The following is a 24591-nucleotide window of genomic DNA, read 5'->3' on the forward strand; positions in this document are numbered from 1 at the left end:
GATAGATAGATAGATAGATAGATAGATAGATAGATAGACAGACAGACACAGACAGACAGACAGACAGACAGACAGACAGACAGACAGACAAATAGATGACAGCAGATAGCTGATAGATAGATAAGATTTAGATATATAGATACATAGATAGATGATAGATAGATAGATAGATAGATAGATAGATAGATAGATAGATAGATAGATAGATAGATAGAATGAATTTCATTTTTCATTTGTTTTAGTTGACTTTATTCCTATGCATTCTGTCATGTAAAGCTAGTCAACAACCAAAATTAAATCATTTGACTGACTCAACTCATTTATTTGTTTTTAAAAGGTAGCTTTCTAGACAGGCTGACAATTGGTTTGAAAATGGGGATGGAAAGACTGATGAAGTCCCAGAAGCCAGAGGAGAGGTGAGGTATGACTCTGCCTGTCAATATATCATCAGTGCATGCTTGTATGAGAAAGACAAATGGCTCAAGATATGTTAAGCCCTGGTTCCTCATTACAAAGCTGCCCTTTTAGGCTTCCCAAAATTTCTCACTGATTATAGCAAGGTCCTCGTTCCGGTGGCATCCTTTCTATAACCACAGGTTAAACTGGGGAGAACTCTACTTTCTCCAGTAGCAGAATCTTCTCTGATTCTTTGGAGAATTGGTTAGCTTCCTGGCTACTGTCATAGCAATAGCAATAGCAGTTAGACTTATATACCACTTCATAGGGCTTTCAGCCCTCTCTAAGCGGTTTACAGAGTCAGCATATTGCCCCCAACAACAATCCGGGTCCTCATTTTACCCACCTCGGAAGGATGGAAGGCTGAGTCAACCCTGAGCAGGTGAGATTTGAACAGCCGAACTGCAGAACTGCAGTCAGCTGAAGTAGCCTGCAGTGCTGCATTTAACCACTGCGCCGCCTCGGCTCTGTGGACACACTATTTGTGAGGTATCATGCCAAAGTTACAGCATGATGGTTAACAGATAAATTTAGTTTGTGATTTGGTGAAATGAGTTTTTTTTCCCCTTCCCCTGCTATTATCTCAGCAGATTCGGGGGGGGGGGGACTTTCTTCCCAAGGTCCATCAACTCTCCAGGAGGAATAATTTCAAGGGTTTTGCAGCTGTCAGCTTTTTCTGCCCAGATTTAGAATTGCAAGAGCCTCGACTTAGTGAGCGCCCACAAATGCTCACTAGCCCTGAGAGGTGTCTGCATCTCTTCTTGGAAAAGTGCGTTATCCTTCGTTGAATCTTTCCAAATGAAATAAGCATTTTCAGTCAAGAACGTGCTTATCAGTCATGAAAAGACTGGAATCCAAATGTTATTTTTAGAAGATGTTTATAAAAACATTAACAGAAGCATTTGAACATTCACTCCTTGGCTGGTCAGGGCTAATTTGGTCTGTAAATAAAAACCGCAGCTGGAAATGGCCACTACTTCACACTGAAAGCTGAGGCAGTTTGCAAATAAAAAGTTTACATTATACCACTCCCATTATTGCAAAGTCATTTTTAGTCTCCTCTTCCAGCTCCTGGCCAAGCCAGTGTTTCTATTTTCTGCTTACGCTGCTTTTACATTTTGCTGTGCAATTCAGTTAAGTATTTTAAGCAAGAGTGTATCTTACTGAAAGTGGTGCTGGTGGCTGAGCTTTTGCGAGAGAGAGAGGGAGGGAGGGAGGTAGAAGGCAAGATGGAAGAAAGAAAGAAAGAAAGAAAGAAAGAAAGAAAGAAAGAAAGAAAGAAAGAAAGAAAGAAAGAAAGAAAGAAAGAAAGAAAGAGAAAGAAAGGAAGGAAGAGAAAGAGAAATAAAGAAAAAATTAGGAAGGGAGGAAGGGAGAGGGAGGGAGAGAGAAGGCAGGATGAAAGAAAGAAAGAAAGAAAGAAAGAAGAAGGAAGGAAGAGAAAGAGAAATAAAGAAAAAGTAGGGAGGGAGGGAGGGAGGGAGAAAGGAAGGAGGGAGGAAGAGAGAAGGCAGGAAGAAAAAGAAAGAAAGAAAGAAAGAAAGAGGAAGGAAGAGAAAGAGAAATAAAGAAAAAAGTAGGAAGGGAGGGAGGGAGGAAGAGGAGGGAGGGAGAGAGAAGGCAGGATGAAAGAAAGAAAGAAAGAAAGAAAGAAAGAAAGAAGAAGGAAGGAAGAGAAAGAGAAATAAAGAAAAAGTAGGGAGGGAGGAAGAAAGGAAGGAGGGAGGAAGAGAGAAGGCAGGACGAAAAAGAAAGAAAGAAAGAAAGAAAGAGAAAGAAAGAGGAAGGAAGAGAAAGAGAAATAAAGAAAAAAGTAGGAAGGGAGGGAGGGAGGAAGAGGAGGGAGGGAGAGAGAAGGCAGGATGAAAGAAAGAAAGAAAGAAAGAGGAAGGAAGGAAGAGAAAGAGAAATAAAGAAAAAAGTAGGAAGGGAGGAAGGGGGAGGGAGGGAGAGAGAAGGCAGGATGAAAGAAAGGAAGGAAGGAAGGAAGGAAGGAAGGAAGGAAGGAAGAGGAAGGAAGGAAGAGAAATAAAGAAAAAAGTAGGAAGGGAGGGAGGAAGGAGGAGGGAGGGAGAGAGAAGGCAGGATGGAAGAAAGAAAGAAAGAAAGAAAGAAATACAGAAAGGAGGGAAGGAAGGAAGGAAGGAAGGGAAAGAGAAATAAAGAAAAAAGTAGGGAGGGAGGGAGGGAGGGAGGGAAACTCTATAAAAACGTAAACCCAGGAATGGAATGTTAGCAGCTTATTTCCTGACAAAGGAAGAACTCAATTGTTCACTGTCAGCTTCCCTTCCTCTCCTGCTTAGAGTCCCTCACGTAAAATTGCCATTTATTTGGTGCCTCAGCAATCAGGATCCCCCGTCTCTGACATTTGACATTCTGCTCCAACCTCCTACTGTTGCTCTAGATGGTGATCCCAAAAGGACCCTCATTTAAAACAAAAAACAAAACCCACAGCTAATCTGTCTTGAGCCTCACAAGGCAAAGAAGGAGTAGCAATGTAGCATTCTCCTTTGGGGGGATTTTTGGGGGTGGGTAGGTGGGGGAGATGCAAAACAAAAATAGAAACAATAAACCACTTTTTGGGGAGTCTCCTAATGGGGTTGGGGGATTCAGTTGCAAATTTATCCTTCTCACCTTTACCCAGGGGGGAGAAGAAAGAAGGTTGAGAAAAGTAGCCATTTCCCACAAGGAGGAACAAAGAAATAAAATCCCACCTCCCCCCAAAGAAATCCCAACGGAGTGGTTTTCCTTAGTAAGCTTCCTGCTATTGCTTGTATCTTATGGCTTCGAGCCTTCCACTCTTATCGACCACCTCTGCAGGTCGGAGAGGTGACTGAGATTAGCCCACAGCAATTATTTATTTATTTGTCTAATTTATATCAATTGGTGAACCCCTCCCTTGGCCTGACAGAGCAAAGAGGCGGATCAGCCACAACAGCAAAAATGAAAATTGAATTAAGACCGCATCCGTTTGCTTGCCTTGCCTTCTTTAGCTAGGCCATCAGTTGTCAAAGCCAGTGTTTCATTAAAATACATACTCCTATATTATTCATAGCCCATTCAATGGGACATGTTCTGGTACCTGGAGTTTTTATTTTTTTTAAAAAAATCTAGAATAGTATATTCAGCGGTGGCTTCCTGCCAGTTCTAACCTCTTCTGTAGAAGAGGTTCCACAAATCTACCATGCTGTTTAGAACCGGTTCCTGCTCCCTCCCCCTGCCTGTCCACACATCATCAAGATGAAGAGCGAGAGGAGGAATTCTGGGAGTTGAAGTCCACAAGTCTTAAAGCTGTCAAGTTTGAACACCCCTGGTTTTTTTTTTCTAAAGGGTTAGGGGTGCAAGGGTCTTGTAACTTGACAGCTTTAAGACTTGCACACTTCAATGCCAGACTTCCTGAGTCAACATGACTGGAGGAGGAATTCTGGGAGTTGAAGTCCACAAGTCTTAAAGCTGTCAAGTTTAATACCCTAGGTTTTTTTTTCTAAAGGGTTAGGAGTGCAAGGGTATTGTAACTTGAGAGCTTTAAGACTTGCGTGCTTCAAATGCCAGAGGTTCTGAGCCAACATTTTGGTTGCTAAGCAAGAGCGTTGTTAAGTGAGTTTCACCACATTTTACAAGTTGGCCATGCCCACCCAGTCACATGGCTGGCAAGCCACTCCCACCCAGTCACATGACTGGCAAGCCACTCCCACAAAGCAGGCCACACCTACAGAAGAGGTTCTAAAAAATGTTGAAATCCACTACTGAGTATATTGCATGTTGAATGGAACCTATAGACAACTTGACTAAGAATAGACCAGAATAAGAACAGACGGAATGCTAACTCAGTTTAGCTTTTTCAGTAACAACCAAGATCAGAGTTGCCAGCTGCTAAATATGGGGCTTGTCAGGCGTGAAAGCCTTCTTTGGCATTGGGCCTTTTCGGCCTGCCACATTTATTGCTGTGGGGAAATGGCGCGGGGGGGGGGGTTTATATGGATTATGGGAGATTATAGAGGCATAATAACATTCCCTTCTCAGAGAGTGAAGGACATCTTGCCCTGCATCTGGAGTGGTGTGACTGGGAGGCATCTCCGGTTAGGACGGTGCCTGATTGGGCCATGTGATGGACGTGGGGGAGCTGGGTAGGGACTTGGACTTTTGTTTAGGTGGGGAAAACCTGGAAACTTTCGGTTTTCCCAGATGTGCCAATATGACATCTCTAATAAAATGGAACTTTGAGGAATTTCAAGCCTCGGGGTTTTCTTTCATTGGGGGTGTTACTTGGAACCCTGACAGGGCTAAGACTAAGTTGCAAACATTCATCTCAAGATAAGAAGTAGGGGTTTCCTTTCTTTTAAAACCCTTCCCCAAGTACCACCAGCCTTTTGCAAGGCAAGGTTCTCCAACCAAGAAACGACCAATGGAAGAAAGGTAATAAGGCTAGTCCTTGACTTACAGCCATTCATTGAGTGAAAGTTACAATGGCACCGAAGAAAAGGGACTTGTGGCAGGTCCATAAGTCTCAGACTGTCTTAATATAGCCTGCTAAGCCATAGTTTGCTTAAATATGATTTATTAAATGAACCCCCATTGACAGGATCTACCCAACAGGCTAACTCGTAGTTTATGAATTTCAATGGTCGGATTTATCCAACAACCGAATCCAATCCAGACAATACAACATTGTAGTTTAGTGCGGTTTGTATAAATGGGTATATATCCCTTGGCCAGCAAAGTATTAGGAAAACAAGGAATAACTCAAAGAAGAAAGACGTGCAGGAGGAACAAAGACAAAGAGGCAACTATTCTATTCATGATTATTATTGAAGACATCCTTTGTTCCTTCATTTATCTGTGAGCATCTCATTGCTTCTGGAACTCTCTTTTCATTACCGTTACCATATTTGGGTTTTTTAAAATTATATTCTTCAGCTGCTTTGCACTCGTTTCTCTAGTCTATTTGCTGCAATATGGCTAATGATCTTCTAATGATTCTTTAAAATTACCATGCCTATTGAATGCTTTCAGAACATTTGGGGGGAATTAAAGGAAGACGCGACTGCCGCAAATACTGAATACCAAAATATAACGGGGTGAACAAAAAAAATGACATTGCCCTCTGTTGTGGCCCAGCAGGAGCCGTTGGAGCTGCCACCAGACTCTGACAGCGAGGGGCCCTATGAGTCGGCCCTGGAGGATGTGGAGGACCCTGGACAGGGTTCTGACTCCGAGCAGGGTGCAGAGAGACTGGTTGGCCACCAGGTGGCGCCTGAGCCTTGGATCAGTGGGGAGGAGACAAGGGAGAGTGATCCAGAAACCAACTGTGAGTTGTTCCGGGATGCACACCGTCGAAGGGCTACTCAGCGTCAAGAACAACTATGTAATTACAGGAGGTAATTACACTCTGCTGATGGTCATTAGGCTCCTCTCCAGACTATAAAAGAGACTGCTTGTGCCATGCCCTTCTTGGAGAAGTCAACGCTTTGACTAAAGAGAAACAAACTTGGCAGTCTGAATTGCTGCCAAAGTTTGTCGGCCTTGCTACCAAGGTCCTTATCTATTTGTTTACTTGGCTTTCAGCCACCAAGAGTCTGAACTTGTTATTAAAGGACATTCTCATTTAAGCTTGTCTCGGCATTCGTTACTGGACGGAGGAGGGGATCAGAACAGCCCTCATTGGATTTCCAGAGAACAAATAAGACAGAGGTTCCTCGGAAGGAAATCCATATGCATAGGGGTTCACTAGAAGCAGAGAAATCCAGTTTTCAATCTACACCCATCAGGTTATGAAGAGGCACTCAGAATTATTCATATTCATTTGACTACTTTTTTATGTTTTTCAGACTGTCCTTCCATACAAGGTTCCATAAGGCAGCTTACAAACATTGTCTTTAAAATTGCCACCTTACACGTAGCAGTTAAAGAGGCAAACATGCAAACAATAATCATTTGTGCACTAAACCACAATGTTTTCTCTTCTCAGTCTTTCTTTCCAGGATCTGGGGAAAATTATACTGGTGGGTGAGTTAAGGGTAGTGGCTGCCTTGGAACCACTGGAGTGAAAGTGAAATAAAGCACAAATAATTCCAATACCTCAGGGGTTGCCACAAAGAAGAGGGAGTCAAACTATTTTCCAAGGCACCCGAGGGTAGAACAAGAAGCAATGGGTGGAAACTAATCAAGGAGAGAAGCAGCTTAGAACTGAGGAGAAATTTCCTGACAGTGAGAACAATTAATCAGTGGAACAGAAGTTGCCTCCAGAAGTTGTGAATGCCCCAACACTGGAAGTCTTTAAGAAGATGTTGGATAGCCATTTGTTTGAAACCGTATAGGGTTTCCTGCCTAGGCAGGAGGTTGGACTAGAAGACCTCCATGGTCCCTTCCAACTCTGCTATTGTATTGTATTGTATTGTATTGTATTGTATTGTATTGTATTGTATTGTATTGTATTGTATTGTATTGTATTGTATTGTATTGTATTGTATAATGCTATCAGGGGACAAGAGAGTGTAAGACTGGGCTTTTAAGCAAGTCAACAAGAAAAGCCAAAATTCTGGCATAGCTTTCTCAACTGGTTATCTAAAGAACCTTCTTTTATAGTTTCTCCTGGACATGGAGGCATGCCTACCCATTAGCCATATTTATTTATTAATCAAATTTATATGGCCACCCATCCCATGGACAGTGACTCTGCGCAGCATACAACAATCCAGTAAAACAGGAAACAAACAGTCATTAGCTAAAACCATTATGTAATAATGGTTAAAAAAACATATCAACAATGCAAGCAAAACCTAAGAAAGCATATAATAGGAGGAGGAATATTAATAAGAAGGGAGCCATGTCACTCATTCACCCATCCTCTGGGGTCTCAACGTCTGCTGACATATAAGAAGGTCTTGAGGGACCTTCAACAGCTCAGGACCTCATCTCAGGGGGGGAGTAGCTGAAGAATCCATAATGTGAGGGCCATGGCAGAGAAAGCCTGCTGCCAAGGCAGGGGTCAGCAACCTTAAACACTCAAAGAGCCACAAAGGTCCTAACCAGAAACCCCCATTCAATTCTGGAGCCAACCGGAAGTCCGGTTCCCCCACCATGGAGTCTCCTCCTAGCACAGCATCGTTCTTCCTCTCTACCTGTCCTAACTGAAAGCCCTATTAATTGTGGAGCTGACCAGCGACAGGGAGCCGCAGCAGAGGGATGAAAGAGCCACATGCGGCTCCGCAGGTTGCTGACCCCTGGCCTAGGGCCCACCAGATGGAAGCTCCCTAGATGACTTAACCCATAACGTACCCATTGTGTTGGATCTGATGGGATGGACAGATTGAAATCTGGAAGAGGCAAACCCTCAAAGTAACCCAGTCCTATACCATGTAGGGCTTTAAAGATCAACGTCAACACCTTGAATTGGACCTGGAAACAAACTGGTAACCCAACGCAGCTCATGAAGCAGATGTGTAACATGTGCTTTGCCAGGGACACACAAAAACTGCTCGTGTCACTGCATTTTGCACCAGCAGAAGCTTCCAGGTGCTCCTCACTAGCAGCCCCATATAGAGTGCATTGCAATAGTCCAACAGGGAGGTGGCCAGAGCATGGGTGACCATGAGTAGGAATGGATGCAACTGGTGAAAAAAATATGAAGTTATGCAAAGCCCCCCTCCCTCACAAACCACGACTGCTACCTGCTCCTTGAGCAAGAGTTGTGAGTCCAGGAACACGCCCACGTTGCCCTCAAGGTCTGTTTGGAGCAGTACAACCCTAACCAGGCACCAGAGATGATATACAATAGTCTTAGAACCAGAAGGTTCCAGGACCCAGAAGCCATCTAGTTTTGGCAGGGTTCAGCTGGTTCAGTTCATTCCACCTAATGCAGTGCTTCTCAACCTTGGTCACCTGAAGAAGCGTGGACTTCAACTCCCAGAATTCCACAGCCAGCTCTGCTGGCTGGGGAAATCTGGGAGTTGAAGTCCACGCATCTTCAGGTGGGGCAAGGTTGAGAAGCATTGACCTAATGGGACCTAGGAAGTGTGCTTTTTCTGTCATAGCCATAGCATCCCCTCCCCTTAGAGCCGAGGTGGCGCAGTGGTTAAATGCAGCACTGCAGGCTACTTCAGCTGACTGCAGTTCAGCAGTTCGGCTGTTCAAATCCCACTAGGCTCAGGGTTGACTCAGCCTTCCATCCTTCCGAGGTGGGTAAAATGAGGACCTGGATTGTTGTTGGGGGCAATATGCTGACTCTGTAAACCGCTTAGAGAGGGCTGAAAGCCCTATGAAGCGGTATATAAGTCTAACTGCTATTGCTATTGCTATTACTTCTTCAAGGTACACCTCTGTCCCCAACCTTAGCCATGTTCAAAAGTGTTCTGAAAACCTGGACTTGCCCCAGACCTGGGGTTAAATTGGCTGGCAGATCCTACATTTCTGATTCTCTTTTAATGACTACTCTGAATATTTGGGCTTTTCGTTGTATTTTAGGACGGCTTTTACTGCTACCCTGAGTTGTTGAAGAGTTGCGTGGCCTTATAAATAAACAAACTTTTAGAAAAGATCAAATTGTTCCATATCCTCCAAGACACATCTACAGTGTGCATGGATAGGCAAGGAATTCCTAAGTGGGATGACGACCTTCAGCCTTTCTGGAGCAATGCTCAAACCCTTCTTTCTACCCCGCTTCTCTATTGTGCATCTCAACTTTGTCACTTTCCACTGAGCCTGGAACACGGATGATTAGCTCAGCGCCCAAGAGGCAGCCGAAAGAAAAGGATGATTGTGTCTCTGCTCCAAAAATTCAAACTCAATTAAGGACCCTGCAATCAATCAGTCAATTCAGGAACTTGATTTGGAGGGACAAAGATAAAGTGCTTACAGGCCTCTTGCCACCGAGGAGACAAAACACATTTGTTTTAAATGACATAACCCACACACACACACACACACCCAAACCATCCAGAACTTTTATTTTTACAACTCTCTGGAGAACAAACTTTGTTTCAGTTCTTATCTCCCCGAGCTAAAAACTTGCAGGATGGAAGAAATCTGTTGGCTCCAAGGCCACCCTTTGCCTGGCTGAACTGGGATGGCATTCTTTCAACACATTCACATGAATAGCTCCCTCACTTTAACACCTGACAGACTCCACACAAGACCTGTTTCCACACCAAGGAAGAGGAAGGAGGGCTTTGTTTGGGTTTGGGTTACTGTGATGTGTGAACTCATAAGTGATAATGTTGCACGATGTGAGAACCAATAAATGCTTTAACAAATCCTGGCTTAGCAGAAGGTGCGAGAGCATAGTTACCTTTTTAACACCAGTCAAAGGAACAACTCTCGGTGCAACCTACCAAGAACACAAGACAAGGCCCTGATTTTATTTTAAAAAAGGAATCATACAGGTAGTCCTCCACTTACAGCAGTTCATTTAGTGACTGTCCAAAGTTACAACAGCACTGAAAAAGGTGACCAAAACTAGGGGTGGGAGGCTGGGGGTTCGCACGGGTTTGGGCAATCCTCTAGGTAGGATTCTGCCCAGTTGGGCAACCCCCCCCCAAATGCCACCCCTGGCTGGCCCCGCCCACCCCTCTCCTCCCCTCCCAAGCTGCCTCTCCCCTCTCAGGAGTCTCCACATGGCCTGTTCATTCTGTCAGGTAAGTGCAGGGCCTGCGTGGAGACTCGGGGAGGGGGGAAAACGGTCCTACTGGAGGGTCTGGAACGCCAGAAACGGGCCTGTTTCCAATAGCAATAGCAATAGCAGTAGACTTATATACTGCTTCATAGGGCTTTCAGCCCTCTCTAAGCGGTTTACAGAGTCAGCATATCGCCCCCCCAGTCTGGGTCCTCATTTCACCCACCTCGGAAGGATGGAAGGCTGAGTCGACCTTGAGCCGGTGAGATTTGAACCGCTGAACTGCAGATAACAGTCAGCTGAAGTGGCCTGCAGTACTGCACCCTAACCACTGTGCCACCTCGGCTCTCCCTGCTTCCGGAGGGTCTTCAGAGCCCAAGGGAAGCAGTTTTTGCCCTCCCAGAGGTTTGAGGAAAGCGTCCGGAGCAGGGGTGGGTTTCGGCAGTCACTACTGCCAGTTCACTCAATTGGTGGACCGCGCGTCCATGCACACCCATGTGCATTGCAATAAAAATTGTTCTGCGCATGCGCAGAAGCAAAAAACAAGATGGCGGCACCTACAGTGCTGACCAGACAACCTGTTCGGGGGTGTGGCAGGCCTTGGTTGCTGCCGGTTCCAGCGACTCAGACCGCCCAACCAATACCGGTTTGGCTGAACCAGTCAGAACCCGTATGAACCCACCACTGCTCCAGAGCCTGGGGAGGGCAAAAAAAGCCCGCCACGGTGCATGAGGCCCACTAGGCCAAGCCCACCATGGCCACGCCCACCCAGCAACGGGGCAGCAAACCCGTTGCTGCAATTTTTGAAGCCCACCCCTGCCTATGACCATTTTTCACACTTATGACTGTTGTAGCATCTCCAGGGTCATGTGATATACATTTGAATGCTTGACAACTGGCTCATATTTATGATGGCTACAGCATCCCAGGGTGTGTGTGTGTGGTGTGGTGTCATGTGATCCCCTTTTGCGACCTTCTGACAAGCAAAATCAATGGAGAAGCTAGATTCACTTAACAACAGTGTTAATAACTTAACAAGTGGAGTGATTCGCTTAACGACTGCGACCAGAAAAGTCATAAAATGGGGCAAAACTTACTTAACAAATTGTTCACTTAGCAACCTAAATTCTGGGCTCAACTGTGGTGATAGGTTGAGGACTACCTCTACTTAAAATTCATCTGAGCATCCTGGTGTTTTGGTTCCACCACAAAACCGCGGTCGTCTAAAGCGCGCTCGACCTAACCGCGTACCTGATGTCATCACAGCGCGACGAAAAAAGCACGCTGTGAGCGGTAAAGCTAAAATTAATGCATAAACCTAAACCTAACCCCCCCAAACCTAACCCTAAACCTAACCCTAAACCTAACCCTTAACCTAACGCTAAACCTAACCCTTAACCTAACCCTAAACCTAACCCTAACGCTTAACGTAACCCTAAACCTAACCCTAACCCTTAACCTAACCCTAACCCTAACCCTTACCTTTACGTTAATCGGCTTGCTTTAAAAGCGCTTTTTAAAGCGCCCTTTTTTCTCCGCGGTCGTTGTTGTCGCGCTGATGATTATGTCAGTGACGCGCTTTAATCAGGCGCGCTTTAGTGGACCGTGGTTTTGTCATGCCACGGGTGTGGTTCCACCAACCCGTGTCATATGGTCCCAATCCTAGACCAAAATTGGGACCAGCATTTCCAATTGTTAAGCAAGATGGTTATTGAGTCGCACCCGATTTTATGACCAATCCGGCTTCCCCCCCAATGACTTTGCTTTATCAATTGGGAAGATTGCAAATGGGGATCGCATGATCCTCAAACGTTTCAACCATCGTAAATATATGGCAGTTTCCAAGCACCCAAATTTACTCATGCGACCGTCATTAAGTGCGAGATCCAGTTGGCCGTAAGTTTCTTTTTTCTGTGCCATCGTAACTTGGAATGATCACGAAACAAATGGTTCTTAAGTGGAGGATTTCCTGTAACATTTGTAATTAAAAATACGTATAATAATAATAAGAGTGAATCAGAGATCTCTTTAATACAGGCAGTGTAAGAGAACATGTCTCAACCGGGGCCCATTCAACAGCCACAATACACTCAGCTAATGGGGATGTTGTGATGGCATCTTCCCACAAGTAAGGCTGGTGGCAAAGCAGAGAAGGAGGGCAGGGATTAAGCTTCATCAGACTTTCCCTGCAACTCTGCTGAGTCAAACACTTCGTGGGAGAAGGTGGAGCCCAGAATATCTAGGAAGAATCACGTGCTTGTTTAGAATGGCATTTTCCTGAGACTTCTCGGAAAGCAACTGAATGAAAAACCGCTGGTGACCTTCTACCGCTGCATATTAGGGAGCGTTTTAACTTACTGCATCTGTGTGCGGTTTGCCAACTGCACAGTGGCAGATAGGACAGGGCTCCACAGGGTCAACATCATTGCCCAGAGGATCACGGGTTGCCCTCTCTCCTCTTTGGAAGAGCTTTATAGCTCCCGCTGCCTTAAGAAAGTTCAAAACATTCTTCAAGATCAATCTCATCCTGGACACCCCTTTTATTTTTAAACTATTACCCTCTGGCAGACGGTACAGGACAATAAAGGACAAAGAGGCTGAAAAACAGCTTCTGTCCCAGGGCAGTAGCTATATTGAATTCTATGGGACAGTGCTGTGATGGCGAACCTATGGCAGGCATGCTACAGGTGGCACATGGAGCCATTTGTTAGGGCACGCGAGGCATTGTCCCTGTCAGCTCCAATGCGCATGCACACACTGGTCAGCTGACTTCGGCCTTCTTTTGAGGCTGTTTTTCGTGTGAAAAACTGACCCTACGATCAAACCAGAAGTTCGGGAATGGACTTCTGATTTGCTCCTAGGGCCGTTTTTTGCCCTCCAGAGCCTTCAGGGAAGGCTCCGGAGGGCAAAAAAAACGGCCCTACGGACGAACTGGGTGTCACTGTTCCCAAACTTCTGGGTTGCCCGTAGGGCCGTTTTTCACCCTCCGGAGGCTTCAGGGAAGCTCCTGAAGCCTCCGCAGGGCCTCTGGGCAGGGGTGGCTATTGTTACCCTCCCCAGGCTCCTAAAAAGCCTCTGGAGACTGGGGAGAGCAAAAAAAGTGTGCCAAAAGCGGGGAGAGTGGGGGGAGCGCTAGTCGTGCATGCATGTGTGCTGCAGTCATGCGTGCATGCACGATGGGGTCACACACATAGCATTATGGGGGTGGCGCACCCATACACACACACTCCTGCACTCCCACCGCTTTTGGCATGCGATCCAAAAAATGTTAGCAATCATTGCTATGGTGCAATATTAATGCAATATCGGGTTTTCAATTTCAATTATATAGAATGTGAAGGATGTGTGTTCGTGTTTTATTTTTATAGTTATAATGTACGCTGAAGACAGCATTTAATTTCATTGTATGATATGCAATGGCAATAAAGTAAACTAAACTAAATTTTCCTGACCTTTGAATGGCATGTCATTCTTTGGGCCACAACGAAGGAATGGGAACAGCCAGAAAAGGATCTGCATTTGATTCTTATTCCTAAAGGAAGATGGTGAATATGATTCTTCTCCATGGATTTCATCCTCTTGCCCTTGGCTCCTGTTAAAAATGACCGTTTGCTAGCAATTTTTGGAGGGCCCTGAGGAGCACTTAGAGGAACATTTTAGGGACTTTTACCTAACTCATCAAACCCATTTGCGTGAATGTTGTTAAGATCCATAGTGCATACTTGAGAGATTTGCTCATTGCTTATATGGGTGGAAGATATTCTATAGAACAGCGTTTCTCAAGCTTAAAGTGCAGCTGTTCCCCAGCTACCAATATGAGTGAGTGTTTAGAAGGTCCCAGCCTGTAATGGTATGTGGAATTGGCCTTGGGAGACCTGCGGAAGAGATGTTTCCTAGAGAATGGCTAGATAAGGGAGGGAAGACCCCACAGCTGCATAATGGATGGAGAAAGAGGTTCAGAAGGGACCTTTCACATGTTCTCAGAATGTAAAGGAGACCGTGGGAGATTTCTACTTTCAGATTTGCAAGGACTGATGTCAGCCTTCCCAAGTAGACCAGACAGAAAACACAACCAGATGGGCTAATCCTGTTTTATTGTAAAGCTACAATAATAGAACCTTGAAAGTCTGAAAGTACAAATCTCCCACCATCTCTTTTATATCCTGAGAAGTCAGGCCTGTTTCTTTCTGAGTCTCCTTCTCTGCCCCTTATGCAGTTATGGGCTAAGCCGTCTCTTATCTGGTCTTATCTGACCATTCCCATTCCTTCCCATTTCTTCTGAGGCCATTCCCACATGCCATTGCACAGCCCTTCTTGGGGCTGGCAGGATCTGACCTAGAATTTGTCTTTACAAGGATGACAACGTTCTCCAAGGATGCGATGCCAACAGGAGCAGCCAGCAACTCTCAAGGTTTCCGCTGGTGCCATCTTTTTCCTTCCCCTCACCTCCCACCAGCGTCATCTGCTGCCATGTGAATCTGAAAAGCAAAGTCTCTGCCAAACACTGAAAGGCAAACAATATTTTTTTTAAAAAAAAGGAGGGGGACATATCCTCTTAGTGGTAACAAGTCAAGCCCTGTTCTGGCCTTAATTATCTGAGCAGTTTCCCAGAGAAAGGAGATGGAGAGGCAGAAGTCTTTAGGAAGGATGAAAAGGGATTTGTTCAAGTGACTTGGAGATTTGGTGTTCAGGTAACCAGCAAACCAAACCAGGGTGAGGCCCTCCCTGAACAGAGTGTGACGAAAACACACCATTCCAAGTTGTTGTTTTTTCCTGCAGTTTCCGCAGACACATAAACAAGCTCACTAATGATTAACTTATCAATGGTTTATGCAAATGAGCCCCATTTTTTTTCTGAGTTTGCATCACACACTGTGCCACAAACCATATGGGCTCAGTTTGCACAACCTGCTAGGCCAAAAGATGTGTGACTCAGTGTGTTGTACACACACACACACACTCAACATCCGTTTCAGGACGGGCCCAAATCTTTACATGCAAAATTGAGAAGGGGGCTGGAACGACAAGGGCCAGTCAGTTGGAGATGATTTCCGAGTTTACCTCTCCCACTTCATAGCCTTCCTTCAACGCCTTCTCTTCTCCTCTGCCTTTCTATTCTTCTCCTCTTTGGGCAGCTTCTAAAAAAAGCAACCATTCCATTTCGCAAGTAGAACATTAAGGAGAGAGGAGTGGATTTGTCAGAGACTGCTGAAATCGCCACTTCTGGTATGAATAAAATAATGGTACAGATGCAGTCAAATCTCAAGAGATTTGGATCAGCCTAACTTGGATACAGAGGGATCAGCGTGTTTGAATATGTTTGATGTGCATATATGCCCACACGCTTGGAAAAAAAATGAGCTGGGAAACCAGACTATCTGTCACCAGCATGGCACAATGCTGAATGCAATTTATTTTGTTCAGTCGCCACCCAACCCCAAGGCCTGGGAGGAGAGCCAAGTTTTTAGGGACTTTCAGAATATTATCAAGGTAGGAACCTTGCAAATCTCGAGGGAGGGATAGCTATTCTTAACATAGACACCATCTCTTCTAAAGTCACCCTTCCCATCTCTCTCCCGTCAAAAAAATGTGTTCACATTTCTGTTTATACTTATACCTGTTATCTTTTACATGTTTGACAAACTAAATTTGTATTTGTGTTTGTATTTTATTATTTGTATGCCGCCCTTCTCCGGGAGGACTCAGGGCGGCGAACAATTCAAGGGGGAAAAAAGGGGGGAACATAAAAGACAAAATACAAATAATAAAAGTAGACAACAGTCGCACAACCATACATGTCGAGAGGGGAGGGAACTCATCACCCCCAGGCCTGCCGGCAAAGCCAGGTTTTGACGGCTTTTCGGAAGGCCTGGAGAGAGGTGAGGGTCCGAATCCCTGCGGGGAGTTCATTCCAGAGGGCCGGAGCTGCCACAGAGAAGGCCCTCCCCCGGGTAATAGCCAGGTGGCATTGGCTGGTAGATGGCACCCGGAGGAGGCCAACCCTGTGAGATCTAATGGGTCTGTGGGAGGTAATTGGCAGCAGGCGGTCTCTCAAGTAAATAAAAATAATACGCTACTTCAAATGCCAGGCACACTTCTCAAGCTGGGTACCACAGTCTGATCAAAACACTAGTCCCTGGTTTGTGGATCAGACTGGTGGGGGCTGATGATGGGAGTTGGAGTCCTACTAATCCGCAGGTACCAAGATTGAGGAATATTGTTTCTTCCCCCTGCAACAGTTCACTGATGAATGCCTCCATAAAGTCTAGAATATGTTTTTTTATAAACAACTTGGCAACTTTTAAGATGTGTGAGGGCTCCCAGAATTCCCCAGCCAGCACCAACATGTTATTTTAGTAACAGGAACAGTAAAGGGGAAAGTTTGTAGCTCAGGATGGAAATGAGAGGTATTATATACAGGTATTACATATAGATAGTCCTCAAATTGCAACTATTTGTTTGGCAAACATTCAAAGTTACAACGGCACTGAAAAAAGACTTAGCACTAGTCCTCACAGTTACAACCATTGCAGGATCCCCATGGGTCATGTAATCAAAATTCAGGCACTTGGCTACGGGACATATTTATGCACCGGGACAGTGCAAGCATCGTAATTGTCCCTTCTGACAATCAAAGTCAATGGGAAAAACTGGATTCACTTAATGACGGCATGATTCCCATAACTACTGCAGAAATTCCCTTAACAACCATGGCCCTAAAAGGTTGTAAAATTGGGCGTGACTCACTGAACAACTCAGCTTAGCAACAGAAATTCTGATCCAACTTGTGGTTGTAAGTTGAGGAGTACCTGTATATGCAGGACATACATCATGTAGCACATTTTTTTCATTCTGTTTAGCGATTGGTATTCAGAAATAGTTACACTAAAACTCAATGTTCAAAGCGTTGGGAGGCCTCTTCTCCATAAACTCATCTGATAATTCTCCTTAAGAAAGGGATGCAGAAGGCCACAAGTCAACAAAAAAGGCCACCAAGAACATCTATTGGAGAGTTTCTTTATACTGTATGTCACCATTTCAGCATGGTCCTCTTTCTATCGGTCCCCCATAGAAAGTGTCCTCACATACTGTATTACAGTATGGTATGCTGGTTTAACAGCTGCGGACAGGAAGGCACTACAGAGAGGGATCAATTTGGCCCAAGAAACCATTGGTTTACCCTCTGACGCCACTGGGTGACATGGCCAGATCTGGCTGCTTTAGCAGAGTAAGGAAGATACTCGGAGATGATTCACACCCTGGTCAGTGTCTCTTCGCACTTCTACCATCAGGCAGAAGACATCGAAGCATAGCCAGCCGAACAAATAGGTTTAAAAATAGTTGCCATCCTTGGGCTGTCAGACTCTTAAACACAACCACAATCGCTACACACACACACACACACTCACACACACACAGAGAGAAACGTATGACTAGTTTTTCTTTTCTTTCTTTTTCTTTATTTTCCTAATTACCTGCCTAGGGATTATTCTTTATACTATTTATGTTGTTTGTATTTCTTTTGTCATGGAGTGAGTCTAGAACCAATTTTGTTGTATACGTGATGTACAATGACAACAAAGGCTATACTACCCACTACTTAAGTGTTGTACTTAAACATGTGTTTCCACAACCCATTCTGGATTTGCCAATACTCATTTCCTTCTTCCAGAGCTTGGGTGTCAATCAGGGAGTAGGATTAACTGGAGTCTGAATATTTGGGTTACAGTTTTATGCGCCAGCTCTTCATGAGCAGGCTGCCCCTTGTCTGCCTGCCTGCTGATACCTCTCAGTGGGACTGTTATCCTTTGGGGGGGGTCTCTCTCTCTTTTCTCTCGCTCTCTTTCTCTCTCCCTTTGATTAAAAATACATAAGTGGGAAGCCAGTGTGCTGCCAAAGAAACTTGTGCAGAGAAACACTACTGGCGGATATGTAATCAACTTGAGCTCCTGGCGGAAAGGTGGGCTGCACACCTCATGAATAAATAAGGTTGCAGCTCGAGTTTCTGATGCCCCCAAGTTAATATCTTCTGTGCTCCCTCAAGCCCAAATGTTGCCTGCAAATCCTATCTCCAAAGATATCTTCTTACAGAAATAGGGTCTTCTTATTGATTCTGCAGAAGTGCGTTGAACTTTGCGATGGTCTTTGAGTTGAACGTTGCATAAATTTTTAGAAAATACAGATATTATTTTTCTAGATTTAGCAAAAGAAATGGGGGAGGGGAAGGTCCACAAGACGGTGGCCTATTCACACGCAGCGACCCCTGAGCTCCCAGTATTGGTGTGTGGTGCTTAAAATAATGTGTGTATGGATGCACAGTGCAGCACCAGGGGCACAATTTGCCTACACCCGCATAGAGTTGATGAGCATCAAGCTCCCAAGTGGGAGCTGGGATTACAACAACATAGTACGACCGACGTGCAGGGCCGGCACAACTTACAATAAGTTTACATGGTGCAATAGGACTGGGTGTTTGTTAGTAGGAGTCACTGGACGTGGGATTTTTTGTCTTTCACTGTGAGTTATGTTGTATTGGGGAGGGTAGGGACTGCACAAAGTGAGGCTCAGCCAATCTCATTATACACACGTTGTACTCTGACAATAAGGGTTTGAATTGAAGTTTGAATTGAATTGAAATGTCCATATCAGCCTGCAAACCCCGTGCAATGATTTATGTATGAGGTTTAAGTGACTGAGACACACTCCTGGCTACTCAGCAATGTTATTTCTGACTTCGGGATGCCCTGAAGAGCTGAGGTGGCGCAGTGGTTAGGGTGCAGTACTGCAGGCCACTTCAGCTGACTGTTATCTGCAGTTCGGCGGTTCAAATCTCACCGGCTCAAGGTTGACTCAGCCTTCCATCCTTCCGAGGTGGGTGAAATGAGGACCCAGATTGTTGGGGGCGATATGCTGACTCTGTAAACCGCTTAGAGAGGGCTGAAAGCCCTATGAAGCGGTATATAAATCTAACTGCTATTGCTATTGCTGAAGCCCTATTGATGGCATCTGCTCTTAGCACTCTATGAAACATCAGCCCCATCGTTCCTCAAACACTTCCACAATTAATCCATCCTGCTTTCCTGTTACAGGTAGTCCTCAACTTACAATAGTTCATTCAGTGACCCTTTCAAGTTACGACGGCGCTGAAAAAATGACTTATGACTGGGTTTTTTCCAACACTTACGACTGTTGCAGCCTTCCCCCCTCCCCCGTCACGCGATCAGAATTCAGATGCTTGGCAACTGATTCGTATTTATGATGGTGGCAGTATCCTGGCATCACCTGATCCCCTTTTGTGGCGCTCCTAACAAGCAAAGTCAGATGGGAAGCCCGATTCACTTAACAACCTTGCTACTAAATAACTGCAGAAATTCATTTAACAACAGTGGCAAGAAAGGTAGTAAAATGGGGTAAAATTCACTTAACCAATGTTTCACTTAGCAACAGAAACTTTGGGTTTAGTTGTGGATGTAAGTAGCGTAAGCCATATTGTTCAGATTAAAGTATTTCTTCCAAGTTTGATACACATAAACATAGAGAGAGAGGGAGAGAGAGGGAGAGGGGGAGAGAGAGAGGGAGGGAGGGAGAAAGGGAGAGAGAGAGGGAGGGAGGAAGTGAGGGAGAGAGAGGGGGAGAGGGAGAGGGAGAGAGAAGGGGGAGGGAGAGGGGAAGAGAGAGGGGGAGGAAGGGAGAGAAGGGGAGAGGGAGGGGGAGAGAGGGGGAGAGATGGAGGGAGGGAGAGAGAGGGAAAGAGAGAGGGGGGAGGAAGAGAGGGAGAGGGAGGGAGAGAGGGAGAGGGAGACAGAGGGAGAGAGAGGGGGAGGGAGGGAGGGAGGGAGAGGGGGAGAGAGGGAGGGAGATGGGGAGAGAGAGGGGAGGGAGGGAGAGGGAGGGGGAGGGAGAGAGGGTGGAGGGAGGGAGAGAGAGGGGGGGGAGAGGGGGAGAGGGAGGGAGGGAGAGGGAGAGAGGAGAGAGGAGGGAGAGGGGGAGAGGGGGGAGAGGAGGAGGGAGGGAGAGAGAGAGATTTCCAAAGAAAGCAGAGCAATGGCAGGGGAAACAGCAAGAGGTGTACAGTGCAACTCCTGCTGACACTACTCTAGTATAATAAAGCATCCCTTGAAACAGGACCTCTCTCTGTAACGGCACCCACTGCTATGCGCTGTATGCTAGATTTCCTCCTGCCAAGGTAGTTTCTGCAGCTGCATTTTACATTCCTATTAAGATAGGCCCATTTGAGCTGAAATGGAAAAACAGAGGTGGGGGGGGAACGTCTTATGAATATAAAATTCTAAACTCTCATGAATTTTTCCCCGCCCAACCAAATGGCCTGTGACATTCAAGTTGCAGCCAAAAAAAAAGCCAAGACAAATAACGACCTCACTCAAAACCAAATTCTTGGTAATAAAATCCAGATTGATGGGAATGAATTGGAAACCTGGAACTCCTTCCCATCCTTCCCCAAAGCTGGAAGGAAGGGGGAACCCCCCCCCCAAAGCATGTGTCCAAATTCACAAGAGCAGAGACCTTCTCCCTTACTAAAAAAAAAAAAAAAAAAAACCATTCACAGTCCTCACCACTCAAAGCTTTGGGCTTTAATTGAGCCCACACCTCCTATCTGGAGAAATCTCTTCTATTTTTACCCAACCCAGAATTGCTGTTTCTAAAGGATCTTTTTTGCTGGGAACAACACACCCACGATTGTTTTCCCTTCCTAGCCCCGGAGAGCAGATTTTCAAAGGCTCCTGCTGCATCCCTTTTTCTAAAGAGCATCCTCAAGCTTCCTCTAGCGGCCAGATTTGTGGAGGGGAGGGTGGGGGGGACTCTTAGTGCGGATTTTGACTTCCTGCTGAAAAGGCTGCTGAGCTCATTCGGTAGGAGAGAAGCAAATTAAGAACATCCCCCGACGGTCACAGGGGGACCGGCTCTAGCCTAGAAACAAGCAGCAGCTTCTCAACTCGTTGGGATGAGCTGGGTGAACCCACAAGTCGGGGGGGGGGGAGGCCCGAAAGGTCAGCCTCCCTCCTGCTGACTGCCTCGCCTCTGCGACTAGCTTCTCCCAGGCAACCTCCCCCCCCCCCGCGCACCCCACCCCACGTGTCCTTTTTTCCATCCCTCTCCGGCCCATCTGTTCCCTTCAGGAGACCGAGGACGCAGAGGAGCCCCCTGGCTGAGCCTGGGCGGACTCTGCAGACACCAGCCAGGTGCCAGGCTGAGGGTGGAAGGCCACGGGGAGAGGGGGGGGACTCAGCAGCTGCCCCCCCCCGGAACCTTCCCACTCTCCCCCCCCCCACCCGAGGATCGGGACCGTTCTTTCACGCGGCCAGCCACCAAGCCACCAAACGGACTGCCCAGATCCGCAGCCCGCAACCGCCGCCTTGGCGCTGGAGACCAACTGTAGAAGGCACTGCCTGCCCACTCGCAGGACATTTAGACACGTGTTAGTTGTCAAGCTGGAGCCGAGCCGAGCCAGCCATGGGGGGGGGGGCGCTGGGGGGTGGAGTGAATGTGGGGAAGGGTATGGGGACCACTCGCGAAGCAAGCTTCGCTGTGCGCGGATCGGGGTCGAACGCGGTGGTCCCTGGCTGCGCCCAAGCCTGGCGAGGCGAAGGTGGAAGGAGGGAACGACCGGGACCAAGAGAGGAACTCGCTCCCCGCTGCCTATCCACGAGAGAGGACCGCCTTTTGTTGGCTGCGCCGCTCCTGCGAAAGCGCTTCGACCTTTGCCACGCGGGGCAGAACCAGTCGCCCCATTTGCCTAGCCCCGAACAGACCCAAAGACTTGGCTCCGTTCCCACGCGACCCCCGAGAGCCACCAAACTCCACAACTCTTCTCTTCTCCCCGGGCTCCGTTTCTCCCCTAAAACGATGCCTCGCAAGGCTCCCCACTCCGCGCCCCGGGCGCTGCACTTCCACGTCCAGGTCAACCCCCGAAAGACACACACACACACACACACCCGGCAGCCACCCTGCGCCCCGCGGCTCCTTTGGGAGGGCCAGTGGAGGGAAGGTGGAAGCAGGAGGGAGAACCGGGCTCGACGGCGCCTCTTACCTGCCGCGGGTCCCACCAGGACCGGCCAGAGGCACAGCAAGCTCCGGAACCAGAGCGGGAGCCTCCGCCGCATGGCTCAGCTCCGCCAGGGACGCATCCGGCAGGGGGAAAGCGGGGTCCCCTCTCGCGCAGCGGGTGGAGGGCGCGGGGCGGTGGCGGGGCTGGGCTGCCTCCGGGTCCTGCCTCCCGGAGCCCTGGGGCGGCCGCGGGAGTCCGTGGGCGGCGGGGCTCGCCCGGCTTCCAGCAGGGAGGAGAAGGGGGGCTTCCCGGAGCCGCGCGCTCGGCAGGCTCGCCGCTCAACTCAGCGCCAGCGCGCCTTCATCTCCGAGCGCCCAGCGGAAGGGCCAAGCCGCTCGCCTCGGAGCCGCTGGAGCTGGGACGCCGCCTCCGCCGCGGAATTTGCTCCAACTCAGCCGCTCCGGCCCATTGTCAGCCGGCTGGTCCCTGCCTTCCCTCCCCTCCTCTCTCTAGCTTAAAGAGACACCGACTTGCCTCGGCTGGAGGCCGGGCACGGGGAGGAGTTGGCGCCAGCCCGGGGAGGGGGCTGCGAGCGGGCGGGCGGGGGGACGGAGGTAAAAGGCTGGATGGGTTTGGTTGCCAAACCGAGGCGGCTCGCTTGGGGCTCTTCCCTCTCTCCCCACGGGTGGGCAGCGGCCGGAGTTCCCACCGAGGAACTTCGCCGGGCAACTCTCGGTTCGGACGCCAGGGGCGACTGGAACCCGGCATCCTCGGGTTCCGATTCTAACCCGAAGGAGAGCAAAGCCGGGAAGGGCATCAAACTCTTCCACCCAAGCTGGGAGCCTGTCGCGTTTGGGAGGCTTGCAGCGGCTCACCTGCGTGGAAGTCAGCGGACTACACGTGCACACACAGACACAGACAGACAGACAATAGCAGTAGACTTATATACCGCTTCATAGGGCTTTCAGCCCTCTCTAAGCGGTTTACAGAGAGTCAGCATATTGCCCCCAACAATCTGGGTCCTCATTTTACCCACCTCGGAAGGATGGAAGGCTGAGTCAACCCTGAGCCGGTGAGATTTGAACCGCTGAACTGCTGATCTAGCAGTAGCCTGCAGTGCTGCATTTAACCACTGCGCCACCTCAGCTCTCAGACAGACAGACAGACAGACCTCTGGCCCATCAGGAGGTCCAGCAGTCACCGGCAGTCCTTTGACTTTGACGTGGGATGGAAGGGAGTTAACAGAGAAGAGGGAATGGCTGGCGCAGACTGCCCAGCAAGACAAGAGATCCTGAGGAAAATGGGGCACTGTGCTTGGAAAATGCCACATTGAGGATCTCCGGATCTCTGACAAGACACCGGAATTCAACAGGCATGGAAGGAATCCACTTTCTTTTCCATGCAGTGTTAACAGACCTCTGACCCTGAAGAGGAGGTGTTGCTCTCCTGAAGAAGGATCACCAACCAGATGCCCACCATCTCCAGAGACACCACATGGTGCCTACAGAACCGGGATACACCACCCACACTTAGGGGGGGGGTAGGTTATCCCCACCCCCTAGTGCTTTGTGAAGGCATGCAGAGAGGTGCTGATCAACTTCTGGATCTTTCACTTCTAAAGAAAGAGTCAACAAGATCTTCAGTGGTTGGAATCCACTCTTGCTCAGAGGCAGGGCAGATATAAAGAGGTGATACCTGGGTGTCCATGCTTCATGGGCCCATCCTTTCCAACCATGAAATCTCCCCTTCCCAACCATGGACACTCCCTTGTACACAAACAAAGAACAAACCTCGCTCCCTTCTAGCACTGATGATGTTACCTAGTTGGGTATTGAATTGTTTGCAGGAAAAACAACTAAGCTCAGAGACCACATTAAATTCTCCCCTTTGACATCCGGCAGAAAAACATCTCTGATCCAGAAGGGGGAGAGGGTCTCTGCCTGACTCCCCATTAGGGACCTACTCTTTTTTTTTTACGATAGAAAATTTTTTATTTTCCATTTTCATAGCATATAATCACATGTATACTATGACATAGACAATATCGTGTTGTATATTAAGTAATTACATCAATTCATCTTACCATCAACTACTAAGAGAAGAAAGAAAGAAAAACCAGTTGTTGGCTCTTCTGCTCTCCATACACCATATTCATACCTTATCCGACACTTTCTTCCCCCTCTCTCCTTCCCCTTTCTACATCCTTTCTCCCTCCATCATTTTCTACTCTACTTCCCCTTCCTTTCTCCTTCTCCTCCTCCCCTTACCACTCCTCCTTATACACCTCATCTTCCCCCTTCACCCTCTCTCCTATCCCTCTCTTCCTATCTTTCTTCTCTCCTCTGCTTCCCACTCTTCTACATCCTTTCCTCCCTCCATCATTTTCTACTCTACTTCCCCTTCCTTTCTCCTTCTCCTCTCTCCCCTTACCACTCCTCCTTATACACCTCATCTTCCCCCCCCTCACCCTCTCTCCTATCCCTCTCTTCCTATCTTTCTTCTCTCCTCTGCTTCCCAC

At 47.5% G+C, this 24591-nt stretch overlaps 1 protein-coding gene across 1 annotated transcript in view; it reads right to left on the reverse strand.

Moving 5' to 3' along the window:
* The window catches only part of ROBO3 (roundabout guidance receptor 3), a 233956-nt gene extending 211302 nt beyond the window's left edge, over nucleotides 1–22654 (reverse strand). The window contains exon 1 of the mRNA XM_087706316.1: nucleotides 22116–22654. Within this exon, the coding sequence (XP_087562442.1) occupies nucleotides 22116–22188 (73 nt within the window). The 5' untranslated portion in view covers nucleotides 22189–22654. The remainder of the gene's footprint in view (nucleotides 1–22115) is intronic.
* Between the last annotated feature and the right edge of the window lie 1937 nt (nucleotides 22655–24591).

Source organism: Thamnophis sirtalis, unplaced genomic scaffold, assembly GCF_051295495.1.
Source record: "Thamnophis sirtalis isolate CommonGarterSnake01/CBP01778 unplaced genomic scaffold, rThaSir2_p1.2 scaffold_2, whole genome shotgun sequence".
NCBI lineage: Eukaryota > Metazoa > Chordata > Lepidosauria > Squamata > Natricidae > Thamnophis > Thamnophis sirtalis.